This window comes from Carassius carassius, chromosome 23, assembly GCF_963082965.1.
Source record: "Carassius carassius chromosome 23, fCarCar2.1, whole genome shotgun sequence".
In the NCBI taxonomy this organism is placed as follows: Eukaryota; Metazoa; Chordata; class Actinopteri; order Cypriniformes; family Cyprinidae; genus Carassius; species Carassius carassius.
Window position 1 is genome coordinate 15212934 of NC_081777.1, and position 14529 is coordinate 15227462.

General features: G+C 38.1%; 1 protein-coding gene across 3 annotated transcripts in view; it reads left to right on the plus strand.

Annotated features, from left to right (window-relative positions):
• The window catches only part of lekr1 (leucine, glutamate and lysine rich 1), a 144468-nt gene that overhangs the window by 101354 nt on the left and 28585 nt on the right, over positions 1 to 14529 (plus strand). For all 3 annotated transcript variants that reach the window (XM_059506260.1, XM_059506259.1, XM_059506261.1), the window contains one exon: positions 8469 to 8651. In XM_059506260.1, coding sequence (XP_059362243.1) covers positions 8469 to 8651 — 183 coding nt within the window. The remainder of the gene's footprint in view (positions 1 to 8468; positions 8652 to 14529) is intronic.

A 14529-nucleotide genomic window follows, 5' to 3' on the forward strand; every position in this document is an offset into this window, starting at 1 on the left:
GCATGAGTAGCAAGTAACTAACATGTCGCTAGCATGTTTGTAGCATGATTAGCAAGTGACTGGCATGTCACTAGCATGTTCAAAGCATGATTAGCATGTTGCTAGCATGTTTCTAGCATTATTAGCATGTTGGTAGCATGTCGTTAACATTTTGTAAGCATTATTAGCATGTTGCTAGCATGTTTTTAGCCTGATGAGCATGTTGCTAACATGTTTCTAGCATGATTAGCATGTGGCTAGCATGTCTCTGGCATGATTAGCATGTGGCTAGCATGTCTCTGGCATGATTAGCATGTTGCTAGCATTTTTGTAACATGATTAGCAAAGTGACTAGCATGTCACTAGCATGTTTGTAGCATGATTAGCAAGTGACTAGCAGGTCGCTAACATGTTACTAGCATTATTAGCATGTTGCTAGCATGTTTCTAGCATGACTAGCATATTGCTAGCATTTCGCTAGCATGATTAGCATGTTTCTAGCATGATTAGCATGTTGCTAGTATGTCGCTAGCATGTTGCTAGCATGATTAACATGTTGCTAGCATGTTTCTAGCATGATTAGCATGTTGCTAGCATGTTGCTAGCATGTTTAGCATGTTGCTAGCATGTCACTAGCATGTTGCTAGCATGATTATCATGTTGTTATCATGTTGCTAGCATTATTAACATGTTGCTAGCATGTTTCTACCATGTTTCTAACATGATTAGCATGTTACTAGCATATCACTAGCATGTTCTTAGCATGAGTAGCATGTTGCTAGTATGTCACTAGCATGTCGCTAGCATGATTAGCATGATTAACATGTTGCTAGCATGTTGCTAACATGATTAGCATGTTGCTAGCATGCTTCTAGCATGATTAGCATGTTGCTAGCATGTTGCTAGCATGTTTCTAACATGATTAGCATGTTGCTATCATTGTCGCTAGCATGTTTTTAGCATCATTAGAATGCGACTATGTTTTTGCTAGCATGATTAGCATGCGACTAGCATGTCGCTAACATGATTAGCAAAGTTACTAGCATGTTGCTAGCATGACTAGCATGTCTCTAGTATGTTGCTAGCATGATTAGTAAAGTGACTAGCATGTTTCAAAGCTAATCCAGGTAAAACCAGTTGATTCAGATAGAAACCAGCTAAGACCAGCGTGACAATGGCCAAAACTACTTTAAAACCATGTTAGAAGTATGTTTCTAGTGTGATTAACAAGTAACTAGCATGTTATTAACATTTTTCTATACTAAACCAGCTAAAACCAGATTATAGTCAGTAAAGAAAACCAGCTAAAACCAACTAAGACCACATAAGGCCAGCGTGACAGTGTCCAAAACCACTTTAAAACCATGTTAAAGGCATGTTTCTAGTCTGATTAGTGAGTAACTAGCATGTTGTTAGCATGTTTCTATGCTAATCCGGCCAAAACCAGCTAAAACCAGTGGATTCAGTAAAAACCAGCTAAAACCCAGCTAAGACCAGCGTGAGAGTGGTCAAAACCACTTAAAAACCAGCTTGGGAGACTAGCTAAAACAACTGATCAGCTTAGGCTGGTTTTAGCTGTATTCTCAGTAAAGAGTTTTTAAGGTTTGCTATGGTAGTAGAAAGCTTAAATACATTATACATTATACATAATAAGTCTTATTTTGTAAAAGATTGTACCCCCTCAATGAAAGTCTATGGGATTTAAGGTGGTTTTGGTAGTCTGGTTTACGAAAACCATAAGCCGGATCAGTTAAAAAGATATAGCAAACCCACCAAGAGTTTGGTGGTTCTAGCTTGAAAGCTCTAGGAGGAGATAGTGTTTAAAATTTGGCCCAGAAGAATAATAATAAGATTAAATAGTAGATCATTAAATTGGCTTTTTCAAGCCAACTTAATAATAAGTTTAAGACGGATTTCAGTAAGTTGGCTTTCTCAAGCCAACTTAATAAAGATTCAATGACTTAGCAACACTGGCAAATATAATATTCCTCTGAGGAGAAAAAACTAGTTTCACAGATTTACAGAAATACTCAACTCACATGGACCAGAAAGTTCTTTTGGTCACATTTTATGTGTTTTGATTGATGTCATGGTCCACTCAACTGTGCACAACCATGAACTATTGTATATTTGTTTGACTAGGGTGTGTTCATGCATTTATCTGTGTAAGTGTGGTGAGTGTGTGTCTGTGTATTTATGTGTGGCGGAGACAGAGTTTGTTAGTGTCTGTCAGTCATCTGTAAGAGTCTCAGTGGATTGATGCGCATTCCTGGATGTGGTTTGGAGTGCTGTGTGCTGTTTGTCACAATTGCTTACCAGTCTGAAGAGAGGATGGCATGCTGATAAAGAAAGGTTGAAAAGACCAGAAAGCTTTTCATAGAGGGCAAAGAGACCTCAGACATAAAGAGACACTGACAAACTCCACAAATACCATTTCCCATTTCAGGGATTAATGTTAAAAAAAACAAAACAAAAAAACAATCATCATTAGGACTGTTTCTATAGCATGGATAGAAGACTTTAAGAAGTTTAATCTCATTTGGTTAGCCCCTACCGATTCTCAATTTTTCCTCTTATGCTTTTATAAATGTTATTTAATTTGGTCCATATGATTGTAAAGTGCTTTAGGTGTAAAGCCATACACAATGAAAGCACTATATAAACGCCTCATTCATTCATTCATTAAAAAAATTAACTATTATTCAAAAGTTTGGTTGGTAAGACGTTTTAAGTTTTTAAAAGCATTTCTTATATTATCCAATACTACATTTATTTGCTCAAACATACAGTAGAATTATTTATTATTTATTTTTATAAATACACATTTAAAATAGCTTTTACCATTTAAAAAAAAATCTGCTTTAATTTATTTTAAAATGTAATTTATAATGGCAAATCAAAATCTCCAGCAGACAGAAATTATTCCTTCAGATATTTTCTTCGGAAATCATTCTAATATGCTAATGTAGTGCTCAAGAAGAATGTCTTATTATTAAGACATTAAACATTTCTTATTATAAATACTGAATAATTATACTGCTTCACATTTTTGTGGACACACACACACACACACACACACACACACACACACACACACACACACACACACACAGGGTACAAAGACAGTTAATTAAAAAGTTCAAAAGAACAGCATTCACTTGAAATATGAATATTTTGTAACATAAATGCTTTTGTAAATAAATTTATCAGGAAATAAAAGTTTGAAGTTTGCAGTCAGTTTCAGGCTCTGTTTTGTAACTTGTATGTGGAAATTGACTAGTGCTAACAAAAGGAGGGTAAAGGACAGAAGACAGAGATGAGAGAAAGGTGAAAGAGGAACCAATGCCTTTGAGCTTAGAAATTAGCACGTATGTGAGTGATGTTCTGTGCTCTGAGGTCTTACATCCTCCCCCTCTCTCCATGTATCACAGCTCTGCTTCAGACGGAGTGATTTTGTATAGATATTAAATTCTTTAATGTGTCAGGGCTTAAGCTACGTGTGAAGCTCTGTGATGGCAGATGGAAGCACTTCCCACTCACAGGCTTCGGGTTTCAGAAATTTCCGCACCTCACATACACACACACACTTCCCATCTCGGTTTTCAAAGCTCCTTTAATTTTCCCCATCCCAAAAGAGCCACAATATCTGCAAAGTAGACTCATATGTCACAGGCCCTAATGATTTATTCTGATGACAGATATCAGACTGAATCTATTTTAAATCCTGATGTTAAATTACATCTTTAACCACGGTTCTCACTCTTCCATACTTAAAAATAACAGTATGAAAGAGTGACTTCTCGACTCTGCAACGCCCACAGAGAAACCCATGCGCTCCCCACATTGCTTTCATTTTGTATTTAACTTTATAGTGAACATATGTTAAGCTTCAGCATTTCATTTATTGTTTAGGCATTCCAAAGCAGCCAGTGTGTACTTTGGGAAAATGTTTTCTCCACAACATTCAAGCAAACAAAAAAATACACAGATGTGAACGTGTCTGTGGGATGGCGCTTATCTTTGTCAGACTTAAGGGCATTAGCTCAGTGTGATGAGTGGGGCGGGGCCGAGGGACATGGGAGCGAGGCCGGAGGAGTGATTTGAAAAGACATACACATGTTTATCTGCGCGCACCAGTCGTCCGTGAGGGGCTGGTGCGCTGTTTTGTGTTTATTTTGCTTTATTAAAATGTTGTTTGATTGTCCGCCGGTTCCCGCCTCCTTCTTCCCGACGATTAGGAAGTTTAATCATTACAGTGGTGCCGAAGCCCGGGAGAAGGAGGGACGCGCTGCTGAAGATCCCTCGCCGCTGTGGTGAATCCGCGGTGCCAACGAGCAGGCGAGGAGTGTGCCGCCATGGACGCTCGAGGCGGTGGGCTGGAGCGAGTTGCCGGGGACGGGCGATATGGAGGGGCGGCTGCCGTCCGTGAGGGAGCGGAGGAGTCTGCGCCGTTCGCCAGGTGGCCGGAGCCTGCTGCCATCCGCCGGAACGGGGAGGAGCAGTGAACGGGGGACTCCTGCCGGCTGCCCAAAACCGGAGGAGCCGTCGCCGTCCACCGGGCAGCGGAGGAGTGTCGTGCCGTCCGCCGAGGGCCGTCCAGTGCCACCGCCAGGCACCGCAGAGGAGATCGCCCAGCTGGTGGAGGGCCGAGCAGCGGTGCGTCTGGGAACCGGATTTTTTTTTTTTTCTCTCTCCCCTCTCTCGTCTCTGTCGCTCCTCCTTCCATCTCCTTTTCTCTCGCCTCGCCTGTCCTAGCCCCAGGTTCCCGCAGGTCCCCGTGAGCGGCCCCCCCCCGGAGGGAGGGGGGGAGGGGGGGAGTAGAGCGCAGTCTCTGGAGTACCCCCCGGCCTGCGAGGGGCGATGGGGGTATGTGACGAGTGGGGCGGGGCCGAGGGACATGGGAGCGAGGCCGGTGGAGTGATTGGAGATGAGCTACACCTGTTCGACCCACCGGTCTCGAGGCCCACGGAGGAGATGGAAGGATATAAAACTAGAGCGACGACAGTGAAGGACGAGAGAGGACCAGGCCTGGGCTTTTAGTTGTGTTTTGGTTTTTATTTGCGCGCACCAGTCGTCCGTGAGGGGCTGGTGCGCTGTTTTGTGTTTGTTTTGTAATTAAAGTTTCATTTTGATTGTCCGCCGGTTCCCGCCTCCTTCTTCCCGATGATTAGGAAGTTTAATACATTACACTCAGATTTAAGACCATAACACCCTCTTTTGTTTTTCTCTGCCTGGTTCTTCTTAGAAGAGCCCAAAGAGATATTCTGCTGTTCTGTCTTATGAAGGAAATGCCTGATCTTTAAGCAATAACTGTTCCTCATGGGAAGTGTGCCATTATCACACCTTTTCCTAAAGTATCTTCCTCAGTTCAGGGAGAGGAGGCTGGAGGCTAACAGAAAAGATCTTCAGTGTTTGGGAATTTCCTACTTTTGTCCTACAGGGAAAAGATAGACAGAGAGAGATAAAGGGAGAGAAATAGTAATGGAACGGTTTCTCCAGGAAGTTTTTTTTGCAGCAGGTAAAGGAAGTATTTTCAAAGTGTGAAGAACTTTGAACCTCACCTTCATCTTATTGTCCAAATGCCTACTGGTAAAATGGTATAATCCTGCATTTCCACAATCTTAGAACCACATTTCTAGGACCCTAGCTGTTTCATGACAGCGCCACCTACCAAATATAGTAACTGAAAAAAATGGAACCATGGCAGTATTCCTATGAAATGCTAATAACTTATAGTTTTAACATTGTATCCCACCCAAATAATTACTTTTTGAAATTCAACCTGGTTGCTAAGATGTTAAAGGAATGGTCATATTTGCCATTGTTCAGTGATTCTTTACAGACAAAATCCAGCTGTTTCAATAAGAATACATGCAATCTGGAATTTATGTGAGAACAAAACATTTTCCATTAGGGCTGTGAATCTTTGGCAAGGCAGCGATTCGATTCGATTCAAGAACGATTTTTGCAAATTTAGAACGATTCAATTCGATTTGATTCACAATTAAATTCGATTTGATTCGATTATAACGATTCGATTCTGCATTCTTTAAGTGCATTTACGGGATTATTTAAATGCTTCTACTAAATTCTTTAAATGCTTAGTCAGGGGGCAAATTACAGTAGCATTTATGGTTAGAGAACCATAGGTTAGAAAAAAAAAAAAAAAAACCTTTTGTCCATTGTTAAATGCTAGTTTAATGATGCGACATGGCATACGTAAAAATGTATGTAAGCCAAGTTTTTAAAAAAGAGCTTAAAGACTATTATTTATAAGCTAACATTTTGTCACACCAGGGGCGTAACCATAATTTCAGAAGTGATTTCAGAAATGTCAAATACAATCATTTTATGTATGTAGCCTATATAATAATAATAATAATTATTATTATTATTATTTTTTTTTTTTACAAGGAATAGCTGTAGTAAATCAAATACACTGCTGGACAATAATCAATCATTTGTAATCGATATTTTTTTCCTAATGGCAATTTTATGATTGTTTTATATACTAGGCTACATTTAATTAGCAATTATTTAAATTTTCTGCACAGAATAAGGTAGAAAATATACTTTATAGTTTCTGTACTGTAATAAATGTCATTTAGCACTGCATCATTCATAAATTGTTTGTGTTTTTTTTTTAGTTTCATCAGTTCATTCTGCTTTTATTCCGTTTAGCTGCAGATATAGCCTGGCACGTCTATGAGAGCGAGATCGCTTCTCTTTCAGTGTGAAAACGTCTTCATCTCTATTTAACTTTTCCTCTCCATCAGCGAATGATTCTGAGAGAAAACGTGCCAGATGTCTGTTTGCTAATGAAACAAACGCTACTTTCATGCATCTGATTATCAGATAAATCTCGCGCTCTTATTTCAAGGTCGTTGTTAATGCTGTGGTTAATTTTAAAAGTTTCCTTCGTATATTCGGTTCATCCGCATTGAACATTTATCATTCAATGGATCTGTGCGTATGATTTAGACACTTACATTTCTGCTCCGTCCATGCAATAAACACAGCTGTCGACGGCTCCGGTAACTCCGCCGGTAAGATGCAGAGAGCCATTGACAATCTACAGAAAAGTAAAACTACTTCACGTTAGCATTACTGGACACGAGTCCTATAGATCACACGTCAGCTGCGTCAGAGAGAACGGAGCGCGAGCACAATCCTGTGACAGCCCCAGGCGGTAAACAGTGGAGCGCGTGAAGGACAGATAAGAGGCACGATTCACGAACACTCTTCAAGGTCTCCATTAATTCATGCATGTAGTAATTTAATGTGTATACATTTTGAAAGCATTGAATCGTTATAGAAATCGGGATTCATTCGATTCTTAGCATTTTGAATCGATTACTGTCCAAGATCGGTGATTCGCGATTCAAAAATCATGTTTCAAGATCGATGCATATGAATCGACAAGGTTTGTAATCGATGCATCGAGAAAACGAGTGAATCGTTACACCCCTATTCGCCATGCATATTTTGCATTGGGTTCAAGTTGTTCATTGTGTTATTATCAAACCTGCTGGGTTTGAAAGTGATTAATGTGTGAACTGTGCTTCGTACACTATTGACAATAGACAATGGACCCCCCCCCCCCCACTGACATTTATAAGCAATAAGTGACTTCTGATTGCAGTTAAATTGTTTCATTAGTAAGTGGCGATAAGTGACTAAGCATCTTTATGAATAATTCACTGATTTTATGTTATTTTTTTTATTTCAATGAATGAATTCAGAACAAAGATTAATTCACAAGTAATAAACCAGTCATTGAATCTTTAATTTCAATCTCAGAGATGGATTCAGTTTCAGTTGATTCAGCTTTTATGTATTTTCTAACTATTTTCCTTGTATAAAAAGAGAGAGTAACTGGCAATATTGTATATTGTGTATATTATTGTTTATTGAAATATGCTGAGTGTATAAACTTCTTTAACTTACAGTTTAATTTAAGGTCCAATTCTCAATATTAACAAACCAATAACTACAACTTCTGCCTCAATAAACTACTAATCTGCTTCTTTATTTATAGTTAGTAATTATTATTATTATTATTATTATTATTATTACTAAATACTGTTTAAACTTTCTCTTCATTAAAGAATCATGAAAAACATGTATTGGTTTCCACATAAAAATTAAAGCATCACAACTGTTAACCCTGTATTTGTTTGTACTCACATTTTGTTTTTGCATTGCAACATGTACTAATGCCAACTCTATTGGAATTGACTGTGAATGTTAAGAAAATAAGAAATCTGCTAAGACAACCAGCATGTAATTATCAAAAAAAGCAACATATGTTGATCTTTTCAGCAGAGTAGGGTGTATGTAGGCAGTATGCATTGAGGCAGCACTCTTGGTTTTGGAACAGAGCTATTTATTTTGTGTGTGCGCAGATGTGTGCAGATATCTAGCTTTCATGTGGGTGTAAATGGTTGCATTTGTTGTGAGTCAGTGTGTGTTCACGCTTTCCTCTAAAGGCTTTCCCGAGACCTGAGGGAGAAGGAGGGGAACCGGTTGTCTGGTCAACAACGATGTGAGTCCATACAGGAACAGCTGTTGGCGTGGCAACAGAAAGAGGAGGAGGTGGCCCGGAGACTAGAACGGGCAGAGGGCGAGATGAAGGACCTGAGAGTAGCCCGATCCACTTTACTGCAGGAGAGGTCTGTTTGACAAACACTCGCTAGTCACACTCCACAGCAGGAGAGAATAAATAGTGTTGCTTGCTTTACACAAATACATGTGTATTTTTTTCTTTTTCTGTTGCATCCCTAAATCCCACCTGCTCCTCTAAATAGTCTGTCGGCATGTCGGGACCTGTAGGATATGACTCACTGTTTGCGAACCTGTTAACCTCTCTATCAGTCTTCATTTGCGATGGTAAAACAAACCACCAAAAGCGGTTACGCAGAAGCTGTGCTTCAACTAAAGCCGTGTGTTTCTGGGATATTACTAGGATTAAGGAGTTTTCTTAGGTATGATGTGAAGCATCACATAAATGTGTTTTTGCGTGAAAAATGTAAACTTAGTTCAAATTAAAAGTTGAACTTATTTTAACTTGAGCACTACATTTTTAGAACACTGTGTCATGCGTGAGATGCTGCAGGAGATGTGAGAGCACAACAGTGCACACAGGAAAAGCATCACAGTGGAACACACCCAAAAAAGGCTTCTGTTTGAATAACCCAGAATGCATTTTTGCATTCTACCATGCTGCTTTTCCATTGTTTTTTCTATGCAAGTATGCCTTAGACAGATATGTTTGGCTGTTACATTGTGTCTGGTGCATTCTAAAATGCGGCACTCAAATTAAAAAGTTCAGCTTTGAAAATGTATTTAGAACACTAAATGCTAATATGAACATGTGTTTGTATTCCACCGCACTGCTTTTCCATTGATTTTTCTGTAAACATTAACTAGACTGACATGGAAAATGTGTCTTTCATTTTTTACAGCTACTAACACATAACATGCCATTATAAATATGCAGTCAATATTTTTTTTTTTTAATGCGTCTTTATAAATTGCATTCTTTATTTGTTCTAATGCCCATTGTCTCATGATGTTAAATGCAAAATAAATTTTTTTACTCCCTAGTGAAAAATAAATATAAAATGTATTTGTAATACATGTATTTAATGGTACACATATTCGGAATTGGACTTAGAATGTGAAATCCTTGGGTACGGATCTCATGAAAAACATGACTCACGATGAAAGAGCTGAAAGATGAGACATTGAAAAAGCAAGCTAAACCTGCATGAATGTGATCTGCGTTTTTACCTCACATTTAGTTTTGTTCATACTATCTGATAGGTTTAGGTGTAGTGCAGATCTTATTATAAAACATCACAGAGCAATAGAGTTATAGTGCCATTTAATAGACATTTCAAGTCAGAACTGCGGTGACACGTACAAAACCACCATCACATAAAACATTTTTTATTTTACAGCATGCAGTGTTCTCTACTCAGTCCACCCCTGCCTGACATTCTTGTATAAAGCAAAGACTATGTCGCGGAAATTTACCTTTAGTTGTTAGGTGGTCATTTGGTCAAGTGCTGTTCAACACCTTTCATTTCAGCCTAAGGCTAACACTTGATTTTCTAAAAATGTAGTGGTCTAGTCATTGAGCAGTCAAACCAATTTTCAGCCGTGGGCTTTGTTAGGCAGGCTCATACTTGTGCTGCAGGTGAGGAGGAGTCAGAGGTCACAGGTGTTTGAGTAATGAGATGGAAATGAGCATTTAAGCTCTTTTAAGGAATGAGGATGTCAGACTCAGCCCAAAAACAGAGCTTGATAAGATTAAAGGCACAAGGGGGAAATCCAGCTTGCCTTCAGAAACAGTAATAATCACAAATACTAGCAGTAAAAAGCAAGTCTAGATGTAGACAGGCATAATCATTACAGCTTTCCTTTAGATTTTACAAAAAACTGACGGAAAAAAAATTATTGAAAACATTAATCAGTCAATCAATCTTCTAAAATATCACTTTTGATGAGCAACACCAGCAGATTTTAGATGGAGGTGTTTTTTTTAAGCAGTTTAAAAAAAAAAGTTTTTATATAAATAATAATAAAAGAAATAAATCAGAAGAGGGGACTGTACGTTCAAACAATGAATAAACACATTGAAGAACTGCAAAGAAGTTAACAGAATGTCCTGACCGTGTGCTTGTACTGAGCGTGCTGTTCTACTTCGGAGGGACAAACGCTGAGCAAGCACACTAAAAGGCAAGCGATTTGTATTCTCACACACATTCACAGGCATACAATAATAGTGTCCTGCAGTAACCACGCTTTGCTTATTATCACAATCCTGGCTTGTGCATTTCTATCGGCTAAAGCAGGAAAGATTCTGACCCCTGTTTTGCTCTACAGAGAACATTTTGTCCCCCAACTCTCTATAATCTCTGCCCACCAAACAGCTGCTGCTTCAGCCTTTGTTTAACCACTGCATAATAAGAACAAACCTCTTTCATGTATCCGCCCAGATCACAATGACACTGGTGATGTTTTTAATAGACAGATAGTAACACTTCACTAAGGTAGCTACTTTTTGTCTCCCACAAGCATGGCCCAGGGTCATACAACCACAGTCACTGAACCCCTGAAACCCCTTCACAATGTTTTAAACCTTTGTTAAAAGAAAGAAAGAAAGAAAGAAAGAAAGAAAGAAAGAAAGAAAGAAAGAAAGAGAAAGCAGTTAATGGGCAGTTAAGAGGCCTATAATTGAAATTTAGCTGAAAGTATACTAAAGCAAATAATAGAGTATGCCTACAGCTGAATATATAACCTTACTCTTCCTGAATTTTAGAGGACCACTATACTGCCGTGCAAAGGAAAAGGCTTTAACGTTGAAAATAAGTTATTGATATTTTTTGACATTCAAGAGATCTTTTATCATGTATATAAGTCTCTTGAGTCAATTTCATTGTTTTCTGAGAAAATAATGGGTCGTCTCAACCGTAACTTCAAAAATCTCCAGAGCAACCAAGACAGAACACCATATAACACAGTTACCACTCTTTCACGTTGTTTGGAACGCTCAAATTGAGTTACGGCATTCTGCCCTTGTTTTACATGTTTTTATCATGTGACACTCTAAACTGGAGTAATTTCTGCTGTTTGCCATCACAGGAGAAAAAAAAATTATTCTAAAATATAAATTGGCCAAATATAAATGGCTATAATATTATTTCATAAAAATTACATTAAATAAGTATTACAAATTCATACCATATTTAAAGCAAACCCTTTTTACTGTATTTTTTTAAATTGTACTTTTTATTTGGTTGGTTATTTTATTTAGCTTAGTAATTTAATTTAGTTTTTATTTTGCCAGTGTTCTTTAATATGATATATTAAAATAATAATGAACATTCACAGTATAGTTACCATGGATTTATCCTTTTTAGCTTCTTTTCCATATTGTCTGTATTGTGCATAAAAATGTTGATGGATTTTTCACATTGGTTAAAAATAATAATAAAAAATAAAATTAAATAAACAGCCAGTCATATGTTCATATTTGCAATGGAAAACAAAACAAATAAATAAAACATATACTAATCTGAACTAAACCATGCCAGTCTAGTAAAGTTAGTTGGAAAATGTTTTATTTCTTTATTATTGTTCTTCTGCAATTTATTCAAACATAACACAACAAAAATGTGATACAACATGACATTTTTCATCATTATGCAATTTTTTTTTTTTATCTTGTCTCTTATTTAACTTTTTTTTTTTTTTTATTTAGTCTCATACTTGTGAGCAGTTACATACAGTATTTTGTATCCGTGACCTCATCCTCAATGCTGTGTTGAAAATGTAGGCTTCTCTCAGAACTTTTATGGCATGTATTTTTTCTAATCCCTTCAAACTTCTTCCATTTTCAGAGCATTTGCTTTCTATCTGCCACTCTGATGATTTCCCATTGATTTGATTACACAAGTTCAGTGAAGTGTGGACATTCCAGACTGGGCTTGTTTAAAGGGGTCATATGACATTGCTAAAAAGAACATTATATTGTGTATTTGGTATAATGCAATGTGTTTATGCGGTTTAAGGTAAAAAAAAAAAAAAAAAAATACAGACATTATTTTCCACATAATGGTTTTCTCTACTTCCTGTTAGCTTTCTGTAGCTAATCGTAGCTCCGTGTAGCTGTTTTATTTTATTTTTTCTCTAGAATCTTTATCTTACTATCACTCTCTGTTTTTTAAACTGATAAAATATAACTTAATTCAGACCATATTTCTGATATTATCGATCAATCTTACCAGATTAACTTTGATCGTTCACTTTTATTTTATATCGGTGAGTGCAGTACACCTGCAAAGCGTTAGCACTCGTTAGCTTGTCATTAGCGTTTTCATTCGAACCTATCGCTGTTTTCTTTTCTCCTCTCCTCTCTCTCGCTCCAGTTTTTCACAAGTTCATCAAACAACTGCAGTAAGAATATTTCATCAAGCACGGTGAGTAATGGCTTCTCCTGCTATTGTTATTTGCACCTCTTGACACATGTACAGTTTATCTATCTCTGTCGCAGATGAGGGATTCACATGTGATAAATGCAGGAAAATAGTTAGGCTGACAGAGAAGATTTCAGAATTAGAGACACGCATCCAAACTTTAATTGAGGACAGTAAGAATGTTAGGGCTCTAGATACGGCTTTGGATGCGTCTAGCTCAGGGATTCTTGTACATTGTTCGGTTTCGGCAACAGAGCCCCTGCAGCAGGGCAACTGGGTGACGGTGAGGCAGCGTAGTCGTGGGTCAAAACACCGCTCTTCTGTTCCGATCAAAACATTAAGCAGGTTCTCCCCACTCAGTGATGCACCCACTGAGAAACCTGATGAAAGTGCTCTAGTTATTGGTGATTCTATTGTACGGAACGTGAATATAGAGACACCAGCCACCATAGTCAAATGTTTACCGGGAGCCAGAGCGCCTGACATCTTGGCAAATTTAAAAGTGCTGGCTAATGCTAAACATAAATACAGTAAGATTGTTATTCATGCCGGCGCTAATGATGTTCGACTTTGCCAGTTGGAGATCACTAAAAATAACATTAAAGAGGTGTGTGAACTTGCAAGCACAATGTCAGACACTGTAATATGCTCTGGTCCCCTCCCTGCTTACCGTGGTGATGAGATGCATAGCAGATTGTCATCACTCAATGGCTGGATGTCTAAGTGGTGCCCACAGAATAAAATAGGTTTCATAGACAATTGGAGGAGCTTTTGGGGCAGACCTGACCTGTTGAAAAGAGATGGTCTTCATCCCTCCTGGGGTGGCGCCACTCTTCTCTCTAGAAATATGGCAAATAGTCTTAGAGTTTATACTTGACTAACTGGGGCCCAGGTCATGAAGCAGACAGACTGGCTAAACCGACCGTCTGCTAGCTGCCTCCCGTCACAGAGGTCAGTTAATTCTCAGCACATAGAGACTCTTTCACCTAGATATTACACTATAGAGACTGTGTCTGTTCCCCGAACTAGAAAATACAAAAAATGTCCAAACCAAGTTAAGATTAACAATTTAATTGAGGTTCAACAAATAAAAAACAGATGCAATATGGATAAACAAATGATAAAGCTTGGCTTATTGAATATCAGATCCCTTTCTACGAGAACACTTTTTGTAAATAATATGATCACTGATGATTACATTATTTTAAATGAGTCCACCCCCCAAGATTACTGTTATAAACCTGAGCCGGGTTTAAAAGGCAAAGGGGGAGGTGTTGCTTCAATTTATAACAACGTTTTCAGGATTTCTCAGAGTGCAGGCTTCAAGTATAACTCGTTTGAAGTAATGGTGCTTCATATAACATTATCCAGAGAAACAAATGTTAATGATAAATCCCCTGTTATGTTTGTACTGGATACTGTATACAGACCACCAGGGCACCATACAGACTTTATTAAAGAGTTTGGTGATTTTACATCCGAGTTAGTTCTGGCTGCAGATAAAGTTTTAATAGTTGGTGATTTTAATATCCATGTTGATAATGAAAAAGATGCATTGGGATCAGCA